The following is a 24,677-nucleotide window of genomic DNA, read 5'->3' as shown; positions in this document are numbered from 1 at the left end:
GCCTTGCAAGCTCCCCACGCAGCACCGCCACGCTACGTCGCGCAGGACAGTGGTGTTGTTGCACCACAAAAATAGAACATCTATCAGTTACGGCTGAGGAGACAAAAGCTCCCTATAAAATTCAGACAAAAATCCCCTGCGAGTGTTGAAGCAACAAGAGAGAAAGGGACACAAGGTGCAGTAAGCACTGATGAGTTGTTAGAGAAATTCACATGCAGGAAGGTGATACCACCCTTCAAAACTGGACTTGCACTGGAGAATGATTATGCAGAGATTTTTCCTGCTGCTGTGTAGGCTTTGGGTTTGTTTTCTATTCTTCATGTCTTATTTTTTTGTCATGCTGACCCATAAGAGTTGTCATTACCTAAAATAAATAAAATAAGAACAGGAAACGCGATATGCTGGATACAGTAAATGTTTGAAATTTTCATCACTTAACATTTTGTTTTTCAAATCACTGTATTCCCAGTAGCACAGCAAAAATCATTTGCTTTAATGCAGTTGCTAATAACGATGATATCAACACAAACCTCTGTTTGTTCATATGTTGAGATCGTTGAATAAAGAAGCTTACAATTTATCTGTGTAGAAGCTTTTAATTAGTTTTCTGAATTTACTCCAGAGATTAATGGGCAGATAATATTCAATATATGCTTTATTGTTTTCATTTCTTTATTGAGATATCTGAATTTGTATGGTCTTCCCTCTTTGATCTTCTACTCTCTGCGTTAGTAAGTGTAAAATATTTGGCTGCAAACATACTCATAACAAAATTCTACTAGTCCATTGCATCTGGGTGGTGGTGCTGGGTTTAGAATGTAGGACACAGCAGCAAATTCTACTCTATGAGGGATTATAAACTGTACTCAGAACAGAACGTTTGTACTGTTGTCACTTGCTGGCACTTCTCAAGATTTCCAGTAGCTGGTAGGGTAAGTGGCTCTCCCTGCTCGCGGACTGGATGAATAGTTTGTGAACTTGGTCATTTCTTTTTTATTGAGATTTCTTTTGACCTTTCCCCCCCAGCTGCCACCTTTTGCCCTGACCCTGACCATCGATTACTGTTGGACACCATGGCATGGCTCCTGTGACCTCTCGGTCTCCCGCTCCCCCGTGGGACCACTGTGGTACAGCAGTGCAGTCCTGTAGCGACTACCTGATCTCCTCAACCTGGCAAGTCTTTCATGCTGTGGGTCGCATCCTCTGCCCATTCACATGGTGCGCACGGTCTTGTTGACGTCCACATGGAGACCCAGAGCGGGTCAAGCTCAGCCCTTGGCCTCTTCAGGAAAAGGCCTGTAAATCTGTGCTTCCAAGGGAGAAGCGGTGTCACAGGCTTCCCTGACGGCAGTCAGTATCCACAGGCACCTGGCATCCTCTTGCCAGGACGGGAAATTGAGCCCAAGCTGCTGAAGGCATCTTTGCTCTTCTTCATTTCTTGTGTCTTGGGAGAAGGTGCACCTTCAAAGTGCAGATAGAAGGGAATAGAAATCCTAAGTGAACAGTGCATCATTTTCATTAAATATGATACCCTGTGTAAATATAAAGTTCAACATTATGGTTTTGTTGGCCCAGTAGGAGAAGGATTAAAAATGCTCATTAATGGGATTTAAAAGCAAAAGTTCAGTTATATTAGCTACAAAAATATAATTATCATAATTAAGATTGCAAAGCACTAATGAAAGTCTTTAATAATTATCCTTTTTCCTTAGAGATTCATTGCGTAAAACCTGATTTGAATTTTACATCACGCTGGAGAAACTTTATCGTTGTAAGAATGGGAACCACTGGTAGCATGAAGAGGCTGAGAACAGCAGCACTTTGCACATTGGTGGGGATCCACAGCTGGAGCATGGCTCAGCCTGAGATAGGAGTGATACAGGGGCATAACATTCGAGACGGTGCGAAATACAGATGCAGCCTTGGTCTGATGCTGTGTCTGAACTCTTTGCAGGTTTATGGACTCAGACACAAAACTGGGGGACCACAACCAGAGAGCACTGATCCACAAGGTGCCATGCAACCAGGCAGGTTGTGTGTCTCTGGCCTCCCTATGCCTTTAGGCTTAGTGGTGCCTAGCCAAACCCTGAGCTGACTGCACTCTCCTGCTTTGGTCTTGTCAGAAATGACCTTAAACCCTGTAGGTTATATGGTTCACCTGCAAGGGAGACAGCACGCCGTACAGAGGAATAGTCTGTATGGTGACAGGCTCACGGGGTCCCTCCTGAGAACAGAGAGACAGCAAGTTCTCAAAATTAAATGACAACAAATTGTCCGTTTAAAAATATCTCCCCAAAACAGCCTTTCATGATTCATCTCCCCAGATGATTAAATATTTAGTTCTGCTGACAGGGATATGATAGTTACTACAGAGCAGAAAATTTAGTGCAGTGTGTGAGTTATAAGCAGATATGTTATCAAGCTGTTAACAAAAAAGTGATGGGATTATTGGTGTTGATATCTGTATTTATTTCTTTGTATTGTATAGGGACTTTTTTCCCCTGTGCAGCAGCAGATTTAGGCCACAGCTTTGCCTCTTGCGCAGGGCAGGGAAGTTGTTGCTTCTTGCAGGCTCTCGTGTTCCCCCCCATGCCTCCCACCTCCGGCCCCCTTCAGAGGCAGCGCAGTGGAGTCCCTATGGGTGTCACCATGCTGGGATGCCCAGGAGGATGGTGAAGGCCAAGGAGAGCACTCGCTACCTGGCTCAAGTCCCAGTCCACTCCTTGGTGCGGGGCCCACCAGTTATTGCTGGTTGAAGAAGAAAGCAAGGTCCCACCGGGACAGGGAGAAGGCAAGAACACTGAGAAAGGACAATCCTTCACCCCGTGTCCTGGTCAATGGAGAGGTAGCTGCCACATCAGGTTAGGTGCCTAAAACTAGAAGGAAATTTGGCTTCGTGTTTAGTTTCTGCTTTCCTGTTGAAATCCCCACAGAAATGTGTGGCCTGTTACTTCAGCATCTTAGATATGGAGGGGACACCACCGCAGCTGGTGTAAATTGTGACAATTAATTTGACAGCACTGTCAAAAATTCAGAATTCCTTTCTGGAGTAAATTTTTCTGCTGTTAGCAAAATTACTGCCAGGCCCAGAGCTTTTAAAAGAAGAGTAATTTGGTTCTTTGAGAGCCATCTGTAAATGGTTAATAAACCAACAAAATAGTGAGGGGAATGAGACCATAGTGGGGAGGAATGAGACCAACCTATGTCAGCTCCTGGACATCTTGCTTTATACTCTAGTGCCAATGTCGCCTGTTTAATTGGATGGAAAGGATTAAAAGGATCTTGTCAAGGCTGTTGCTGCCAGAACAAAAAGAGAGCGACTTTGACAACAGTCCCATCGAGAAAGACTGATTGTCTGCTTGTGTTGGTGTTTCCCAGGTAGTTTGTGCCAAACAAAACAACAATCCTTGAGTTTTTGACAAATAAATCTTTATAGTGTTATACTTGCATACTCTGCCAGTTTGCCTGTACTGGCTGAGCATTTGACCGTGAGAAGATCATAGGTCAGATGTTATATTATTCTACTTATTTAAATATTTGCAGAAGCAAATAAACTTTGACAGATTTTTACAACTGAGAATACTTTATAACTGAGGCCATTTTCAAGGGAAGATTTCAGATCTAATAATTACAAAATAATCTGTGCAGCTCTACCTCCACATTTAGGCCTGGATTTTGCAAAGATACACATACATGAGGGACTTCTTGCAGCAGTATAGAGTTAAAGCACATGTTAAAGTCTTTGTACATTTGGGAGTTCTGATACTATGAGGATTAAAGTTTTAAAAATACCTAAAATGGATTAAGAATAAGAGAAGTAGAGAGAGAAGAATAACAGTCAAGGATAATTCTCATGAGAAGCATTTTTCTTCTTCTTTTTTTTGCTAATTCTGTCATAAAGCGAACATTTTTTTAAATCATCATCTAAAAGTGACACGGCAGACACACGACATACAGACATACAATGTTAAGATGTGTATCTTGCATTCTTTTCTCCTAGATGGCAGGTTTATAAAGCAGGAGGGATGTCAGTGTAGCGAAGACAACGCACAAGCTATTTGTAGCACAGAAGAGCAAAAGCATAATACAATTGATTTCAGGAATATATACAATGTAGGGACTAATTTGGGACGACTGATATGCTTAGCATGTTCCTGGTGGTAGCCAGCTCAGTAGATCCGGAATCACAGGACAATTCAGGTTGGAAGGGACCTCAGGAGGTCGCCAGTCCAACGTCCTTCTCAAAGCAGGGCCAGCTTTGCAGACCAGGCTGCTCAGGGCTTTGTCCCGTCAGGTCTTGAAAAGCTCCAGGGATGGGGATGGCACAGCCTCTCTAGGCAGCCTGCTCTACTGCCTGGCCGTCCTCAGGGTGAAAAGTTTCTCCTCTCTTCTTTCTACTTATGCCCATTATGTCTCACTCCCTCATCCTGCACCACCTTGAGGAGACCAGGTCTGGCTCCTCATTGATTCCTTGTAGGCACTGGGGGGCTGTAAGGTGCCCTAAAGCCATCTCTTGTCCAGACCAAACCAACCCAGCTCCCCCAGCTCATGGGGCAAGTGCGCCTAGACCCCACTGCCTTGGGGGATCTCTGCTGAGCTCCCTCCAGCTAACGTATATCTTTTCTGTGCTGGGGGGCCCAAAGCCAGACACAGTACCTTAGATGTCATCTAACAAGTGCTGAGTCAAGTGGGATAATCTCTCCCCTTGATAAGGCTGTGCAGTCCACGCAGCCCAGGGTGCTGTTGGCCATCCTCATCACCCAGGCACACCACCGGCTCATGCACAGCGTGCTGCCTGCCACCTGCCCGGACTCCCAGGGCCTTTCCTGCAGAGCTGCTCCCTGGTCAGTCCATCCTCAGCCTGTGTCAGAGCCGTAGGGTCTTCATTCCCGGGTGCAGGACTTGGCAGTTGTCCCCACTGAATTTCGTGAGGTTCCTCTCAGCCCTTTCCTCCAGCCTCCCTGGGTGCCTGCCATGATGACAGCCCTGCCTTTGAGCATGAAGCTGACACAGAAGACATCCAGTGTTCTCTCCCCATCCATGGATACTGTCATTTCATCATAGCAGGCAATCAGGTTACTCTTGGTAAATCCATGCTGGCTGTTTTGGTCACATTCCCCTTCATGTGCCCAGAGATGTGCTCCAACAGGAGCTGCTCCATGATTTCCCAGGACTGAAGTGAGGCTGACTGGCCTGTTGCTCCCTGGATCACCCTTTTGGCCTTTTTTGGGTGCAACATTTGCCTTTCTCCAGCCAGCAGGGACCTCCCCCATCTCTACGACCTCTCAAAGATGAGAGAGATCAGCCTAGCAAGGACACCACCAACTCTCCCAGCACCTGTGGAGGCAGGTGGTCAGACCCCATTGACTTGTAGTGGTCAACTTTCCTCAAGCTCCCTCAAGTTCCCTGAGTTGCCCCTCACCCACTGCTGGTCCTTCTGCTCCTCCCTGGCCCTGTGTCCAACACAGAGGCCTGGGAGACCTTGCTGGTGAAGACTGCAGCAAAGAAGACATCAGTACCTCAGCCTTACCTGTGTTTGCTGTCACTAACTCTCCTCTCCACCCACCCACAATACTGCAGCAACCCCACACTTTCCTTGTTCAACTATTTACTACTGATGTAGTAGCAGAAGCTCTTCTTGCTGTCATTGACGTGCCCTGCAAGTGTCAACTCTAGGTGAGCTTTGGCTTTCCTGTCACCATCCCTACACACCCAATACAGTCAATGCAGAAAGGCAGTACCTCCACCGGATGATTTACCATCCCTTGTCACTTTGCTCATGCATAAGCTTTGACAAATGTTTGGCTGTGCACAAACTAGTAATAACTAAGCCCTTAGCTGCCCCGTGCCTCAGTTTCCTCGCTGAAATCCACCCATTAACTCCAACGCACCAGCCAGGCTTTGCAAAACCCCTGCTGCTACAAATGGCAAGTGTCGCCATGCAGGGACGCAGGGGTCCGAGCCACCTCCTGCGCCCCATGACGTGCCCAGGTTCTTCGTCTCCGTGGCTCATACAGAAGGCGAGAGGGCTGCTGGCAGACCACTGCAGTCACATCCTCCTCTGTTCATCGCACGCAGCGATGTTACCAAACTGACCTACTTTCCCCATCCGCCCACGGAAGGCTAATCCTGTTTAGCATTGCTGAAAGGGGACGGGCACGCGGAGAAGTGCTCCGAGTTATACAGATGGCAGTCTTTGCTGATTAATGTTAGTTTAATTTGTTCGCCTTTCTGTTTCCAGCCGTGTGAGGGGAGAGCCGAGCAGCAGTCGAACCTGGGAATCCACTTAGCCTGTTCACTGAAGTCTGAATTGCTTTAGTCATTCAGTAATAATAATAAGGAAGATAACGAGCATGTATGTACTGATCTTCATCAGAGATCCCAAGCGCCGCACAAACTTTCCGCGTTGCTCACAAGCTAGAGATAAAGGATGCCTCTCACGCTGGCTGCGCTCCGGCATGGCGCTGCTGACGTCAGCCGTCTCACTCCTGACTTAAACCGATGAGAATTACACCACATCCACAGAGGGTTTGCAGGCGACTCACCCTAAAACTCAGCCGACACCGGGGTAGAGGGGGAAGCTGTCAAATAGCACACAGCAACAGGAGCAACATTTCTGACCTACAGAAAGGAATACTTCTTCCCACTACATGGGAATAATGCAAAGAAGAAACCCAGAATATGTCCTGAGCCTTTACTTCTTTTCATCATAATCTCGTACTACTCGGCTGCACTACCTGTGAGCATCTCCCTGCCATCCCCAGTTCAGAAGAGTGGAGCATTAATTTATGTCAGATTCCATCACTTTCATTGTCCACATTTAGATTGTTTTTTAATGTCTGTTTTGCTTTAAGCCTGTTACCATCTAAAGGTTCATTGTAGACATATGTATGAAACATGGAGAAGCCCAAGGGTTCATGAAGTCCCATATTTTCTGAAAAAGTTTTGTTCTTCTTTTGTTTTTTGAAAATCTCTTAGCCACCTCTTTTCTAGTGCAAACAAAATATAGTAATTTACTGAATGCAGGAAGACTAAGCCGCACACTGTCAGGCAAAAATAGTTGTAACTCTAAAGCTGGACACTTACCATGCTACTGGATCTTTTTATTTACTCTTAAAAACAGTAATTCCCATAACAATTGCAGCATTACATGACCCGTGGTAACTGCAGACTGCCATTCTCCCACTGAAAAGTCACTGTCCCTGCTCAAATAACAATGTCTGTCATCAAGAAAGTGATCTTTTACTACCTTTTCTTAAGTTTTCTTAAGGCTACTGTGTTTACATTTTGACAAATCAATTTTGATTGCTACGGGTGGTATTGTGCTATGTTTAGTTATGGACTCCAGCATGTTCTTGTGACAGTTCATGGGTTTACATATGAAAAATAAGGATGGAGGGGCACAGTTCAGTTCCATGTGTCTATGAATCTGCTGATTTATTCTGATTTGTGTTTATACAAATTCTTCTGCTTTGTGTTCATGCCATAGCCCTCATGGTGGGATATCTGAGTGCTTCATCCCCAGGGAAACATGGAACAAGGCGTTTAACATGTTCAGATGGTCACTTCTTGCCTGTCACCCTGTGACCTTTCCTGCCGCTTCCCAGTTGCTCATCTTTCTCTTTGCCCCCACAGCAAGGCTTGGAAGGGAAATACTTTACTTTTTAGTGTGGTTTACTTCATTTCAGAGCTCTGCCTCAGCTGAGAAGAAGGGGATGCAGCTGCTACTGCCAAGCCACAGTGTTGGTCCCCAGTGTGGGCAAGTGCCCATCTAACCCACACTGTGCAGCACCCATGAGACAACACCGTTGCCCCACTGCAGTGTCCATCAGACTTTGTCCATCGTCCCCGGGCAGGGGACCTGGCAGACGTGCCAGCACAGCAACCCAGCCACACTGTCCCCTGTGCTAGTGGGTGGCCAGAAGCTGTCCCCCCTGCCTCATGCCCACAGGCTGTACTCCCCTTCAGTGCCTTCTTCCCATGTCTTGGATCCTACTCACTATGCATGGGATGCCGTGCGTGGGTGGATCTGGCTTTTGAATCCTGAACCACCGAACATACCCACATGTCTCCTTTATAGCGCCGAGCTCTCCACTAACAGCCTCTTTCCTCTCTTTCAAAGAGGGAGCTGGAGAGTAACTCCCTGCTGAGGCAGTGCTTGGCGTCTTGCAGAAGATGCTCGGCAGAGATGGGCCCTGGAGGCTCAGCAATGTGTCTGGAAGGCACGGGGGGGCATGTCTTCCCTCCACACTATTGCTCTTTTTCTTCCCTCTTCACAAAGATAACTGTTGTTGGGGAGGGTCTGCCCAGAGGCCAGAAGGTAGTTCAAGATGCTTCTTCCTGGTGTGCCAATTTTCCCTTGCCTATCCCCTGTCTGTGAGATGATTGTTCTCCAAGTGCTAGAACGTCATCTTTGCTTAGGATGGTGGTGTTGTACCAGCATCCTAAGTGGCCTGATGGTGAGGTGTGAGGAAGGGCTCAGGTATAGCTGTAGTGGGTGGGGAGCAACATCAGGGTATGGCGGGCAGCACCCCTCTCCCCAGGGCTGAGCACACCCTACACAGGACAAGTGGCTGAACAGCCCAAGCAGGCCTGTGGGGTGGTGGAGGCAAACACCCCACCATGCCGTGGAGGGAAGAGGAGGAGAGGAGAAGCCCAGTCTTTCTCCACAGATGCCCAACTTAGGGGCAGTGGAGCACAAGCACTGTGATTTCTCACCAGGCTTCCTGAGGCACATCCCAGGACCTCTAATGGAGATGTACATCTCTGATTTATTTCAGCTGAGTGAAACGAATATGACTAAAAATTCTTGTAAAATGTTGGGCTGATTTGTAGGAACTGAGATTAGCTGGCCACATGGCAACTTACTGGGAAATCAACAGCTGAGTACTTACCTGTGAGTGTCAGTCATTTTATAGCATATCCTTATGAGCAGTAGGGCAGGAAGGAGAGAAACCAACCTCACCCACACGGAACAGCAGCAGTTTAACTTACTAAAAAACATGTTTCCAGTGCAGGATAAGGTGATCAGTGCCAGATGAATTTTATACTGCAAGCCCTGCGTCCACTGGGAGTAGAATGTATCAAAATAAACATGTGCAACCTTTCTTCTGGAGATTCCCTGGAGCGAGCTGGCACTCTGCCTGAATTACTTCTTTCCCGAGCAACTATTCGTTGTATGAATGAATGTGGGGGGGATGTTTGAGCTGTAATTCTCCATCTGATAACAAAGCCGAGGGTACACGGTTAACAATTTTGGCCAGTCTTTTATTTCCAAAATGCCAGTCTCCCCTGCTTGTGGGTATGCGTCTTTCACTGTATCTGTCTGAGTACCATCATGATAGGAGTACGTGAGCTTTCTCCTCCTTATTGCAGGTGGTTCCCATCTTTTTGAGTGGTAGCTTCTTCACTTCTTGTTGATAATGATGATATTAATGAAGCTCCGAATGTAACTGTCAGTGTTAAATACTCCATTTGCAGGAGTTGCATCATGTTGTTGTTACCCATAGGTTTCCAAATTCTCTCTGTTAGCATGAAAAGATTGTTCAAATTTTGAGAAATCCGTGTACTACTTGTTTTTTGTGTCATGTCTTTGCAGGGGAACCACGGCACAGAGCGATGGCAATTACTGCCTGCCTCTGTCATTGCAGTGAGTCAGAGTTGCCTCCTAAACCAGGCACTGGCGAGGATGAAAGAGTAGATTTCCAGTTTGCTATTTGGAACCCTCACAGCTGAAGGACTGAGAGGCTAACGTAAAGCAAACAGGTTGCACTAAGCACATACCTAAGCTCTGTGGGGTGGATTTCTCCTCCAGGTGTAAGCCAGCATCTGGTGTGACTCAGGAGAGGGATGGCAGTAACGGTTTGCAGCAGTTGTGTACTTTGCCATATCTATTTTATTGAGAACAGTTTTAATTTCATATGGTACATGTGTACTGGCAAACGCTGTTAGCAATGCTTACGATGCTCTGGAGATTTTGCTGTGTGAGCAAAGAGAAGCAAAATGACAATCAGATATTGTCTAACACTAGCAACAGCACAGCAGGTCCAGAATTTCATGTCAGTCAGTGAGAAACCTTGTTTACTGGAAGCTGGCCATGAATTGCTCTACAGATCTAGCCAAATCCTTGGCTGAACAGACCAGTTAGACCTGTTGCTCTCTTATAAGGGTAGAGGCTTCCTGGCAGTGTAATTCCTTGATGGTTTATAGAGTACAGCTGTAGAAAGCCCCTTTCCATTAGGTATGTTCTGCCTCCCAAAAAAAGCTGGGGCTAAGCAGCGCTGATGGTGACTGCCCCATCCACCCCCATCCTTCCTCAGAGCCACCCAGAGCTCTCATCCCTGTGCCTCTGCTTTCTCCTGTGAATCTGTTACAGCCAGAGGAGACCTTGGTGCAGCAGAGGAAGATCTTCAAGGGTTCAGGGAAAGTGAATTCTTCTGCTGACACTGCCCCATTTCGCTTGTCCTATCCTAGATTCAAAAAGGGTGCACGCAACAGAGCGTTTTGAGCAAAGGTCTAGCAAAGAAAGACAGCAAAATCCTAAATGCCAACACTTACCATATTACTGAAGCCTTCTTTATTCTTGAATAACATAGCTGAACATTTTGGTTGTAATGTGAGCAAATAACAATTAAAAAAAACACTGCATTTGCTCACTAGATTTTAGCCTGAATTATTTCAAGACACACTTGTTGCGCTAGTAGCCTGATTCTGGGAGTGGGTGAATAACCACCTAAAGTATTTGTAAAATACTGGTAAATAAAATTTAACTGGCTCTATAAATTTTCCTAGTCTAAAATATGGATTGTGTTATGGCTGATGGCTGTTTTGCAAGCAACAAAGTCAATCCCTCGGCTTTCATATTTCCTATTTATGCTCATCCATCAATGAGCTGAATGGCATGAAGTAGTAGCTTTCCTTTCCAATCAGTGACCCATGGCTTTAATTCCTCATTAGTCTTATATTTGATAAAAAATTGCAGGGTAGTTTCATGTTCTGAGTGAACTATTGAGTAATGAGCAGGTGGAATATTGCTGTAAGAGAACTAGTAGCAGAAGGAGGGAGTTTATCCACTGTTCTTACTATCAATAAGTTTTCACTCCTGTTTTTTCATAAAATGTTCTTTAAACAGGCGTATTTCTGTGTGACTCATCTGTGGAAAATACCATGGGCTTAAATAATGCATAGCAATTGACTTCCCTTCTCCACCCCCCCCCCCCTCCAATTTTATTCACCTCTTACATGTTGAGGACTCATTAAATGAGAAACATTGATTTTGAAAGCAAGTGTTATCATTGCCTGTCATTACACTGCTGCTTTGAAAATCACGCTTTGACAATATCCAGGGTTTGTAGCGGCATTGTGCTGCCGGTTCGGAAAACATTTGTGTGGGATGCAGCAGCATGCGGCTGTTGTGCTCTGACATGGACCTGAGATGCTGTGAGAGGCTGCAGGCAGCACAGGGCTTCCTCCTCGGGCTGAAGTGGCTACAGCTCAAGCACCCCTTTCTCAGAAGGCCACGGAGCAAAGGAGGGTGGGCAGTGAGCTGTCGACAAGTATTTCTGAAGAGCTCAGGCTTCAGTTGGGCTGCTCTTGTATTTTTCCCTTCACCTTGCCTAAACAAATTTATACTTAATTTACCCAATTTACTCCCTTTTACTCTGTGGCTTTATGAACACATCTTGTGATCAGAGTACTTTCTCCTTACAGCTCATACTGCTGGAGCAACTGGAGTCTAAACCTGATGGCAGGTCACAGCATTTCAGTGAAGATTAGCAAAAAAGAGTGATGGGGATGACATGGTCCCCGTGCTCACGGTCTGTCTGGGCCGGGGGAGGGTGTTTTTAGAGTGCAGCGTAGGCAGTGGGATTTGTGAGGATACTTTGAATTTGAGGTGTAAGTCAGTAAAGTTATTACTGTGTCTTTTGGCTTCGGGTCAGGGGCCACAGAGGAGGATGAAGAGCCTCCCAGTACGATGCTCCACCTGAGGAGTCAGAGGCATTGGTGATACCAGCTCTTGCACTGGGGATGTTTTCTGGGGGAACGGGGCGGGGCTGAAAATGCCTCTTCCACTTGGGCAGACCCCAGAGTTCATCCAGCCTGCAAGTTTGCAGAGAGTAACCTCCACACGAAAACATCCCCCAAGGAGTAACTGGTTTTGCACTGCGCCGGCACACCATGTTGTGCCTGGGAGCCTTGATCCCTGGCTGGGGCCCCTAAGGCTAGCATGACGCTCGGGAGTAGCATTATCCACAATGGATGTTTCCTAAAATCAAGCACTGTGGCATAAAGCACTGCTGGCACGTTTATCTGACCTGGATATCATCACTCTGTTATTAAAATGAAATAGAGCGACTCTGAGATTAACCTGCAAGTAGAGCTAACAAAATGACATTTCATAATGATTCTCGCATTCCTTCAACAGAAAGAACTGCTTAGACAATCTAATGGATGAAGATGAGAAAGACAGGGCAAAGAGGTGAGTGCTTTTTCTTTTATAACTCTCTGTTTAACTTGTGATGAGCTTGATACTGTTTGTTGCTGCAGAAGCTGTTTTATCCATAATCAATTAATCAAAGAGAGAGAGAGTGAAATACAGCCAAGCACAACTTGAAAACCTGCCATCTCACAGATTCCTCTTCTTGGCTGCCCTGTAAGAAGAAAATAACATAGCAATGTTTCCTGTGGAAAATGTCAAAGAAGCCAAGGCATTGATCGTTTTCTTCGCATTACTGCAGAACACGAGAACTGAAGAACCAACAATGTACTCCTGCCGCTATAATACATCATCCGAGCTTCCCGAGTGTCTGAAAATGCGGGGTTTTTTACAAAAAACATTTTGCAAAAGAAAAAGAACTAAAAAAGTGGGGTTTTTCCCTATTATGGTGGTCATTTATTCAGCAATGCCTATCTCACTGTAATGAAAACACCCAGAAGTTACCTTCAGAGCAGAGAAAGCTCACAAAAAGTGCTGCGTCAGCCCTAAACTGGCACAAACCTTTATTCACGTACATTCTGTGCTCCATCATCAAGCCCTGCTTGGCGGGAAATTGTTTTGAACACTTTGTGGGGAGGGGAAGGGTGTGCTTCAAGGCAGAAGACCCATGGCAATAAAACTCTTCATAACTGTCAGGTCTGACTGGCATCTGCGGAAAAGCTGTTTGGAAGCATTTGAGGGTTTTTTTTCTGGACGGGTTATCAATACCGCAGCCCACAGTTTAATTGCTTTAGAGGGAGCGGTGGGTTGCCCGCGTTTTTCCCCTTGGTTCCCTCTAATGAGAGTATTTCCAGTCCAGACACAACTAGTTGATCCAGTTTCATCTCTTTTGATTCTTTCTCCGCTTCTTTCCTCCCTGCAGCTTTTTCTCACCAATATAGGTCAGCGCGGGCTGCAGCCGAGCTCAACTGTTCCCCTTCGCTCCCTCCTCTTCGTGTGTGCATGCTCAAGCCGCACAAGGCCTGCCTTTGATACGGGGAGCAAAGTACCGACCTAACTGCCTCCCCTTAGGACTGCAAGGGGGGGTCCCCTGAGCTGCTGCCGTTCTTCATGGGGGGCTTCATGACTGGGAGAGAGCCAACACGGGGTACAGCTCTGCCCAACCATCTGCCAACCAGGCATGGAACCTAGGGCCAGGGGAGGAGGTGGATTCGGGGAAGGGCTGCCTCCTGCCGCCAGGCCACGTCGCAAAGAGATGCCTCAGCGGAGAGGGTGTAGCCAGCGGGAGATGCCACGCGTCCCCAGAGCCCCGGGATCAGGGAAGGGGGCAGCAGGGGAAGGGAGCCCACCTTGCATCACCGCTTCACACACTTACGGCCTGATGATCTTCAAGATATTTGCGTGTTAATTGTTTAAAAAAAACCCACATTAAAAGAATGCATATAGGATGAAAATAGGATAACGCGTATCCTCACTATCAGCAATTGTCATCACCATCTGGTATGGTTTTTGTGCTGTTTGTTCCTGGAGGGAATTTTTGTCTTACTCTGGGGCAAGCTTGTATCAAGGTGGATAAAAATATGATAATTTTGATAATGAAAAAAAGGAAACCGCTTCTTTAAATTGTAATTTAAGTACATTTTGCTTTTTAGAAATAAATCTAAATTTGAATTTAAGTTTGAAACCATGAGAGACTTCAGGAAGGTCTGAAGTTGCTACAGTACACTAAAACCATTCAGATTCATTTAAAAGCTACAGGTTTTCTTCCAAAGCTTTCAAGAGAGTCAAACTTGGGAGAAGCCACGGGCTGAACATTTTGCTGTTGTGTGTTGAAAACTGAGGATTCTCATCTGTCCCATGCTGCAGGCAAAAAGCTTTCTTTGTTTTCTTTTATTTGGTATAAGGACCAGGTCCTTCAGTGCTGAGAAATGCTAGACAGGGTAAAAAAAGCACAGAAAATTGTTCTCTTCTTTCATTTTTGGAGTTAAAAGTAGGTGAGACTGGAGATTTCAGGATTGGGGATGGACCCAAGCCAGGAGCTGGGTTTCTCAAGATGGAAGTGTGACTGGCACACACACACGCACGCCATTTACTGTCTGCTGCAATTTATGAGGCACGTACAGGTTGCATTGCACAGACATGAGAAGAGGGTCCACCCTCTCCCGAGGAGTGGCGTCTGTACTCTCACCCCTGGGCCAAGTGTTTCAGATTTGGCCAAGATGCATATCTCTTCCTTCGTGACACTGGTTGTTTTGAGCCCCGTTCTGCACCATCTGACTCCCTAAGGCACTATGTCCCTCCAAAGACCCGAGGGCTAAAAGGCAGATGTGATGGCACCACACTTGGGAACATCGAAGACCTTTTTGAGGTCTTCTGATCTTCTGGAGATCAGAAACCATCATTTAATTTTCAATTCTTTGATGCTAGATGAGGTTTGTTTTGTTTTACAGATGTATTAATTTTAAACAAAAAGTGTGCTTTGTGCTATTTTCTCTATCTGCTTTTCTTTTAGTTTGCTGTAATAGTAAATTATTTTAAATTAATTTTTTTGCTATTCAATTGAATTCCAAATTCCAACCAAAACCAGCTTGAAGTGAACCATCAGAAAGTGCTTAATAAATGAAGACTACCATTTGCCATTTTCCACTCCAATAAAAAGTAAATTTAAGAATCTGATTGAAGGTATGTGGTACGGCTACTTGCTTTGATGCGTATATAACGTATCCCACTGGACAGCAAAAAGAAATATGAAATTTCGTGTAAGGTCACATTTCATTGTAAATCAGCAAGATGTAATGGCTACTAGTCAGCAAGTATCAGTCTTTCTTCAAGACAACAAGCAGCAAATATATAAGAGAATAAAGATGGCTGTTTATGACACAAGTTAAATTGGTCATTTTGATCATTCTGAATTCAAGCTGTTCTGTATTGCTTTTAGCTGTATTCACTAAAAGTCCAGATTTTATTCGTACTGTGACTCCTTCTTCCCCTTGGATATGCTGCATTTTTTTGGACTAGTGAGGAGGGAGGAGAACTGGGACAAACAGTATGGGATTAAGACAGAGACTGTTTTGGCTTACTGTAAATGATATGATCTAGCAGTGAAGTAAGCAAGACTAGGGAATAATCTTCCAAGGGAAGTGATGAAAACTGCATTATTTAAGACATTTACAACTGGACTGAACAAAGCATTTACAACTGTGCAGGGATAGTTGAGATGACCTAACTGTGGTTTTTTTCTCATTTTATTTCCTTTTTAAGATTTTAGTGTGATCATCGATTCAGATCTCGGTAGAGTTATTTCCACTAGAGGAGTTTTTGTATGTCCTTTGTGAATAAAATGTCAAGTGTTAAAAATAGATACTTTATATTTCTGTCAGGTCGTCCTTATTTTTTCGGAAAAAGCAACAGTTTCCCTATAGACGGTTGGTGTTTTATTTTATTTTCAGGGAAATCAAGACCCTTTGAGCTTAAAATGAACCAAGGATTGAATTATGAGGAAGTAAAATGTTGATGTTCTTAACGTCCCCTTGAACTGTACAGAAATAGAAGAAGGCTGGAGCTTTTCACATCTTGTTCTGACAGCCTTTTGCACTGTAATAAGAACAGGCTGAAATCAGTCAGGCAGTATCCACCCAATCTCTTGTGTTCAAAGCTGTAAAATAATCAAGTGTTGGCTTCTATCCAGCGTATCTCCAAGTGTGTTCAGGGTTGAGAGCAAGACAAACAAAAATTACCCCTCTGTCAGTAGTAACATCCAGAAGCCTCTGCAGTGATTTCTCTGCTGAAAATGTTTATTGCCATCCTGGTCCTTGGGGGGAGGATGTAGATGCTGGGCTAAATTCTGCTCTGATTTTCAGCAGTGTGTGTCCAGAGCTGCTTGTCAGGTACAGCAGAGTTAGCTGGGACTGAGAAACTCAGAGTGAGAACTGGTCTCTTGACTGTTCTTTTCTGTCTAGAAGTAACCAGATTTTTAGATCTTTACATAATTAACAAGGCAAATCTTGTCTGCTTGAGGACCTTTCAGAAGAGCAGACAAACCTTCTGGGTTATATTTATTTCTATTTTCACATGGCTACGTAAGTGTGGGTGATACCCTCCAGGTAGAATGATTGTCGTATTCATAGGAACAATTCAGAAAACACTTGCTTGTGTACAGGTATAATTTAAAAAAAAAATAAAGTGCACACGCTGAAAAGGTTACCAACAGCCTTAATGACAGTATTACGACGGTGCCAAAACAGCCCAAATGAAATCAGGTCCTTTCTTCCTGTAAGCTCTTCAAACACAGCAGCAGAAGCAGGCTCTCGCTGAGGAGTCTGCAAGCTGAACAGACAAGACTGGTGAAGAAAGGTGCAGAGTCCCCGTTTTACACATAAAGGGTCAGGGCACTGGGACCTTAAGGGATTTGCTCAGCAGCACACAGAGATTAGGGGCAAGCAGGGGACCCCTGCTAACATTTTGGAGCTCTCTGGTCTGGGAACGCATCCCAGCCTCAGACCCAGTCCATGCTGGGATGAGATGTGCTGATGCCCTCCCTCATACTTGCCCTTGTCACCTTGGAAAGGAGACTGAACTAGGTGGCACATGAACTAGACGGGAGCTGCAGCAACCTCTGCTCAGGTTCCGTGGACTTAATGACTGGAAGACAACAGCCTGATTCCTTTCTGTAAGCCAGCTTGGAGGCAGTAAGAGGACCCGTGACCAAAGCGGGCAGGCCTCTCTAGGTGGACCCAGCTCGATTGCAATCACTAAGCTGCAGGACCAGGGCCCCTCTCTCCTGTTAGAACTGGCAGATGGGTATGACCCATAGTTTTACCAGTCTCCACTCTTCTCCTTTATGGATGATTTTACTGTTGTCACAGTATTGTTGTTGCTCTGAGTGCCTCCTCAGAGTCTGTGTGAACTTTCAAGATCCTGCACATGCCTGGGAGATGGACAGAGCTCGTTCACCTACAGGCTTAATGCTGATGTGATAGGCTCAACCAGAGTGTCCAGAGGCAGCACAGAGGAGCAAGCAGAGCCTCCATCTCCCCACGGGACTCTAAAAGGGGCCCAAAGACAAGAGCAGATGGTAGGAACAGTCACTTTCTACTTGTCTCTGCAGCTTTGCTGGAGGCCAGCGTCAATCTTCACATGCTGAGGCACATAGCAAGCTAATTTCTATGTATATACACTGCAAAGAGCAGGTACAGGACAATTTTTCCTCTTAGTCTACTCATCCTTTTTTTTCTTTTTTAACCTGTCTACAGGGCTTCGCGTAACAAGTCTGAGAAGAAGAGGCGCGATCAGTTCAATGTTCTCATCAAAGAGCTCAGCTCCATGCTTCCAGGCAACACTCGCAAAATGGACAAAACTACTGTGCTGGAAAAAGTCATTGGTTTTCTGCAGAAACACAATGGTAAGATTTACTGCAGCTCTTCACGCACTTGCCAGACGGTTAGTACTATATCCCGTTTCCTTCAGTGATTATCAGAATAGCTCGAGGGGCCTAAAAGTGCCACCATAAGGTTCTGAGTTTTCTCTGTCTCATCAAAAAAAGATAATTTGCAGGCACTGTGCTACCCAGATCCATCTCCTTGGCTGCTCTTTACTTGCAGATGACTGTCAACCTACTAGAGAAGGGGGCGAAAGGCAGGAACCAAGGGAAGGCAGGCACCAGTGCCCTGCAGCACACGAAAAGAAGAGAGATGCTGTGAACAAGAGAAATTTGGAGGCAGAGGGAAGATTCCCTTCTTTGAAATTTGCAATATTCTGAGCAGAAGAATAAAGCATTCACCCCAGCTTCTCTGCAGAAAAATGCAGGGAAGCAATCTGTTCAGCCCCCTGCTCCTCAGTGTACTGTGTAGGACTCAATTTTCCACAGCAAGCAGAAAACTCAGACCAGAAAAGGCCCCAATTTTTGAAGCTGGCTTTAGCAAATTGCGTCCACAGATAGCTGCCGTGCTTCACACACGCTTGTGCTTTGCACAAGCGGAAGCTACGTCACATTTGGACAATGTGCAGTTGCAACAGTAAAGTTCAGCCTTGGAATGCCAGGAGTTTATTTTTAAAAATGCACGCAGCAGTGACAGTTAAGTACCTTAGACACAGAGGGCAGAGGAGATTCCTGGCCCTGCTGATCTAGTCTGGTTGGTCTAGTTCCTAGTCGGTGAGAGGAACACTGTAGGCTCCCTGACGCATGGGCATCTGCCAGCAGCAGACAATTGAAATGCGTGTCCCTTATAAATCAGGGCACTGGTTTAAAATGGGACATCCTTGCTCTGCTCCTATGAGAAATAGGCTTCAGCAGGTGACTGTGGGGAATGTCCCTGGTCCCACAAAGCAGAAAGTACTCTCACGAGCTGATGCACCTCCTCACCAGGGTTGCCTTCACTCATCCAGCACCTCCTGTACTTGCTCCCTGGAGAGCTCTGGGTGAAAAGAAAAAGATCATAAAAACACTTACAACTCCCAACATAACAGAGTCAAAAATGTCAAATTTATTGAGGAAATAATTATAGTAGTTCTGTTGTTATGCAGTTTCTCCTTAAATTAATTTTTGCCATAGACAAGATTATTTTGTACAGGAGGGCAGGACTAGGACATCTCAAAGTTGAATAATTCTATATACCTATTAAAAAATGACAGTAATAACATAGCTTTTTTTTTTTTTAGCTGCCCAAGGCAGATTAAAGGAGGATGTGAATTACGCTAAATTAGAAAGCAAAGCAAAGAACAATCACACAAGATTTGAAGAAGTGTAGACAAGTGCAGCCGATAGCCCAAATAATTTACTCCAAAAGACACTTCATTTCTAGAAGAACAACTAGGTAAAAGAAAGCTAACAGTCACAAATCCTTCCACAGCAATTGCGTCAAACTGTGGCAGGGTTTTGTGCACTTGCTAAAAAAAGAATATGTTATCTATTTTTAAACTAGATTAGTAGTCACACAATATGATACAAAGCATCAGCATTTAAAAATGTTGACCACCTTCAGCGCACTTTGGATTTGGTTTATTCAATCGTGTTTCCCTTTCATTTAGTAGGCTAAACCAAGATTTTAGTTACAATGGAGGAGGAGGTCAATTTTCAATTTTTTGCTGCATAAACAGTCTCCTTCTTTATAATCCACAGAATCTCCCAAATCTCAAATACTTCTTCAAATAGTCACTGTTTCATGTCTATCAGCTTTTCCAAGCTAGGGATCTGCTCAAAGTATCCTATATGCTGAGACTGTATAATAAAAATATGATCGGGGTGGATCTGTCTTTTTCCTTACTCTGGTTTTGAAATCTCTGTATAAGAAAGACCACAGGGGCTGTGGACAGCCGCTGTGGTATCAGTGACAGCCCCCAGCAGTGCAGAAAGCGTGTTGAATGAGCTGCTAGAAGCAGACGGCTGCATCTCTGCTAATAAATCCTGAATGGAAGTTTTGATTTTTTTTCTAGGCAACAATGTGCACAGGCACTCATATAAATTTACTGCCTTTAATATCATTTAGCCATTTGCATTTCTCTGGCCAGTTTGCCTGCATGCTCCGAATAGGGAGCGCTGGGTATTACATGCTCTGGAAGTGTTAATCAATAGGATTAATAAGCAGGTGGTGCCAAAGGGAGAAGACAGGCTGCGCTCAGCATCCCCTCACTACTGGTGCTGAATGGGGGAGCACTCCTAGACAAGGGGAGCAAGCAGTGAACAAAACCAGCTCAAGTCTCTCTAAATGATCAGATCTGTCTCCCATAACCCTGTCTGACTCAGGTAGAGCTAGCGTGAGTGGCTGTTTTTCAAAGGAGATGGCTCACCATGGTTCACCCAGCTACCCCCAGCATGGTGCCCAGTTTCAGTGCGAAGCCGTGACTGGTTAACCCCCGTACGCCTGCACCACTGTGTGGGAAGCCCTCCGGGAGCGAGCGTCCTCTCTCAGGCTGCTGCCGGGCCAGGCTTGGCCAACAGCAGGGCAAAGCCCCTCTGGTGTCTCACACAGCAGGGTCATCCTCAGAGGCTGACAGCGCAGGAGACCCCTCCTCTCTGGGCAGGATTTGGGATGCGACGCTGCTGCCAGTGCAAGCAGTCATGTTTCGCTTGCGTTTTGGAGAGTGGAGCAATACCCCTGCTGTCTGGGGTCATGGTTTTCTTGCTGCTCCCTGTTTGGCATGCAAGCTGTAGGCTGAACCCTAGCCCTCTGGCATCCTAATTTTGAAGCTGTAAATTGTAAATACCAATTTGGCACGTGCTATTCCTTGCCTAGATTTTAATTGTGTGCAAAGTGGTTTTATCTTTCAATCAATACCCAAGTAATGCTGCTTAAGGCTAATGGCTGTGTGAATACAGGCTCCCACTGAAGTCAGTTCAAGCTGAGCTAGTGAAAAATGAGGAAAACATTTCAGAATTGGCCCCAGTATAGATAGTCGTTATTATCTCTGTATGCAAAACTTGTGCTTGAAAACTGCAGTTTTGAATATAAAGGTGATTCCTATCTCTTCATAGCAACTTATATGGGTTACAAGATACAAGGGTTTTTTAATCTAAAAAAACGAAATCTTTTTTGTCTAGAAGTCTCGGCACAGACGGAGATTTCTGAAATTCAGCAGGACTGGAAGCCTTCATTTCTCAGCAATGAAGAATTCACCCAGCTGATGTTGGAGGTGAACATGCATATATACCTTTCCTACTTTTGTCGTGGATATGCCTGTGCGTCTAGAATAAAATGTCACCCGCAGTTCCAGAAGGGGAGGTTTCGGGTACTGCTGTATTTGACCGTCAAGCAGAGCTGTCAGTGGGACAAGGGATTAGAGTCCCCGCATGTTGCTCTTCACTCTCGACGGTGCCGCTGCACCGTGCTGCCGCAGCCTGCAAGGCTGTACAGGGGCTCCCAAGAAATGCGATCCAGGGGAGAGATTCAAATCACAGGTTACATCTGATTTTTACACAGAGGTGAGGAAAAGGGCATGCGGCAGTTTTTCTCCTGTTCTTGGAAGGCGTTGTTATTACTTAATATTTTTGCAAGACTAGCACCTAAAAAGTAATAGTGTCACATCCCTCTAGTGCTAGGTGCTGTACAAGCAGATAAAACCTGACAGTTCCTCTTGGTTTGATACAGTTAATACTTCCACTCTAATGATTTTCAAGGCCCTTCTCAAACACTTTTTATTCTAACAGGAGCAGGGTTATTTTGCAATGATAGTTTTTAAATTACCTTTAAATTATACCATAGGTGCTTTTAATGCTAGCTGGGATTCGAAGGGAGGTGACTCAATGGCATTTATGTAGGTTCGAGATGAAATGCAAATGAGCTGCTAAAATGTATTTTTCTCTCTCAGTAACAGCTAGAACCTTCTTTAGCAATGATCTTCTTCTGTACTAAAGACGTGGAGGTCGCATGGCCCCACAGTGTCCTTTGGGAACAAGCTTTTCCTCCTCCTACAAATGATGTGAACATGAGGTGTGATCCAGGCTCTGGCCGTGGGCAGGGTGGGATGCTGGGGAGCAGCCTGGCCCACCAAGGGGTGGCACAAAGCCACGGGACATTGCTGGCCCCAGGGGCTCGTGGTCCCTTGGCCATTGCCGTTCATTGTCATGAGAGTCCCCTGCTTCAGCATGAAGAGACGCTTTGCTCACGTTGTGCCGACAACCCGCAATTGCCATCTCAGTGTGCAGGAACTTAACGTACATAACTCCTTCAGTCTGCACTGAAATATTTGCCTCAGATAGCAATAAATTGGCAGTTGTCTTGACTAGCTGGGCCTTTGTTGATTCTACTTGTACTCCACACAATTTTAGATTAATACAATTGTTTTTAGTTTCCCAGCTTATAAATCACCTTCTTGCCACTGTGATTTTCCACGCCCTTCAAGGTAACATTGGGTATTGGGATGTCCTGTTGAGTCAGCTGTTCATCATTCGCTTCTTTTTTGCTTTTCTACTAATCTTATTTTATTAACATTTGGACAAGACTGCTTGAAGCTTTTCCTGTCCTGTTATTAAAAGATGGGAAGGTGTTTTTCAAGCACTGGCTGAAAAGAATCAGAGCATCATTGACTGCGGGAATACATCAGCTTTCCTGAAAATGGCCTTTTCTTACCTCATTGAAAAGGCTGTCATCAAATTACATAGGAGTGGGCATTAGGCTCCGTTTGTCTGTCTAGGACTGTTGCAGTAGTGAAATCTTTGAAGAGGGATGTGCCCTCTTAATGTTGGGAGGATCAGTTGCAAGTAAATAAAAACAGAATTCTGTATGCATACATTAACTTGATTTTACCACAAAATTCTGATGTCAGTCACTTTGTATAATTTTCATTGGATATGAAATAAAGACTTGATTTAAAAAAAACCCAACAACCTTCACCATAGTAACATGCACAATCCAGCTGCCTTGTAAAACCACTGCTCTCTTCTACGGGTTAACAGCTATCACGCTTTTTTAGAAAACAGCTTGAATGTACTACACGAAAGAAAAACATGTTCTCTGCACTTAGATTAACAAAATCAAACTAACTATAGCAGCTGGAGGGTTTTCAGAGATGCTAAACACACGCTCTTCTACCGGGGTATAAGTTATTGACCTGCTTTTCAAAGGATTGTAGCACCAGCAGATTCCCATTGACTTAAATAGTTGTGGGTGCTCAGCATTCTCTGGAAAAAGGAACATATGTTTGTGTCGTTATTCAAGGCTTTGTGTTTTCCCTTTTTTTTTTTTCTGAAAAACAATTAGCATTTTCCAATGTTCTCAGAATTCTTTCCCTTATTGAACTCAGCGGGAGGGCAAAGATGTGCTGTGGCTCACAGGATCAGCTGCTAGTCTGGCTTGGAGGCAAGCCTGGCTTTGCAGTAAGGTTTTGTAACGCCATGTCACCTTGATCAGGCTGTTTGCAGTACCCTGTCTCCTGGACAGGTATGGCCTCTGGAGTAGAGTCGAACTCTGCTCTGATTCAGTCGTGCTTGCTGTGCCCACGCTGCTCAAATACTGCAGGCGACACTCACTCCAGATCACCAGGGAACTAACAGCAGGGATCCTGCTCTGCTTGAAGGCATTGGGAGCTTCACCAGTGACTCCGCTACTACAACGGGAAGGTTTCGACATAGTCTCTGAGCACCTACTGTTGACTTTTGATTTTGGAGAGGGAGTTCTGCTCAAAGTAGGTTGCTTCAGATCTGGAAATCTACCTAGATATAACTTTGAACAACATTTAGCTCAAAACTTTGCAGCTCAGACTAAAGAAGAAACTAATTTGGAAGGTGACATTGCTTCTGTGCAGAGGATGGGGGTAAGGCTGACATTCCCCTCCAGTCCTAGGAGTCAAGAGGCTTACCGCAAGGTGGGACCAAAGTGAGGAAGAAACTCTGCAGAAGGGTGAATTTCTCTTGGAATGAGTAATCTAATACCATGACCTTTAAAATAAATCACTCAATTATAACTCGGTCTAAGGATTATTTGATCATTTGCATTGCTTTTACTTACATGAAAGCCCAGTAATATACAACGTTACATTAATACAAACTGAGATTTATGGGGTTTGCAGAGAAGTACCATTCTGAGATAGGACTGCATCCTTTCATCGTCCTTTGATATTTACACAGAGCTCAAATGTTCATTTTAATAATTTCCACAGGATCCAGTCTTAGTCATTTTGCATTATTAAACTGTGTGATTAATTTAAAAACTGAGACATGAAATGTTCCTGTGAGCCGTTTGTTGCTTCAATAGTAGGTTCTACTAGACTACAAAGAGTGTTGTAAAAGTTAAATCAGACTGTAAAATCAGAGAATTACTGTTCTGCAACTTGAGATAACGTTCCTACAACTCAATAACAATACGGTGCTGAATTCAAACTGTTTTGATCAACATGCGATGAAACGCCTTGTTTACACCCCGTTACTTTTAAAGCACTCTCCATTTGTCTGTTTTCCTTAGGCATTAGATGGCTTCATTATAGCAGTAACCACAGGTGGAAGCATCATCTACGTGTCTGACAGCATCACACCTCTTCTAGGGCATTTACCGGTGAGTAATTCTGCCGTTGGCTTCTCTACTACACTTTGCAGGATCGGGCCCTGCATTTTTAGAAACGGGCGTAAAAAAGTGCTAGTATGGGGTTGTTTTCCTGAAAATGCAGTTGAGGGGATTTGCCCCTGCGTTATGCTGGCCGCTGCTGATCATCAGCTCTGTTCTCCCTCTGTCTGGTTCATACCCTTCAGCTTTTTGTTGCTATGAGGCACTTTGGCATGAGTGGAAAAAGCGCTGCAGGAATACTCTAGCCA

General features: G+C 44.9%; 1 protein-coding gene across 3 annotated transcripts in view; it reads left to right on the top strand.

Moving 5' to 3' along the window:
• The window catches only part of NPAS2 (neuronal PAS domain protein 2), a 104,028-nt gene that overhangs the window by 38,246 nt on the left and 41,105 nt on the right, over nt 1-24,677 (top strand). For all 3 annotated transcript variants that reach the window (XM_075426633.1, XM_075426641.1, XM_075426650.1), the window contains 4 exons: nt 12,425-12,478; nt 17,689-17,837; nt 20,973-21,064; nt 24,331-24,420. In XM_075426633.1, coding sequence (XP_075282748.1) covers nt 12,447-12,478; nt 17,689-17,837; nt 20,973-21,064; nt 24,331-24,420 — 363 coding nt within the window. In that variant the 5' untranslated portion in view covers nt 12,425-12,446. The remainder of the gene's footprint in view (nt 1-12,424; nt 12,479-17,688; nt 17,838-20,972; nt 21,065-24,330; nt 24,421-24,677) is intronic.

Source organism: Opisthocomus hoazin, chromosome 1 (assembly GCF_030867145.1).
Source record: "Opisthocomus hoazin isolate bOpiHoa1 chromosome 1, bOpiHoa1.hap1, whole genome shotgun sequence".
In the NCBI taxonomy this organism is placed as follows: Eukaryota; Metazoa; Chordata; class Aves; order Opisthocomiformes; family Opisthocomidae; genus Opisthocomus; species Opisthocomus hoazin.
The sequence above is the reverse complement of the archived record's forward strand: the minus strand, read 5'-3'. Positions and strand labels throughout refer to the sequence as shown.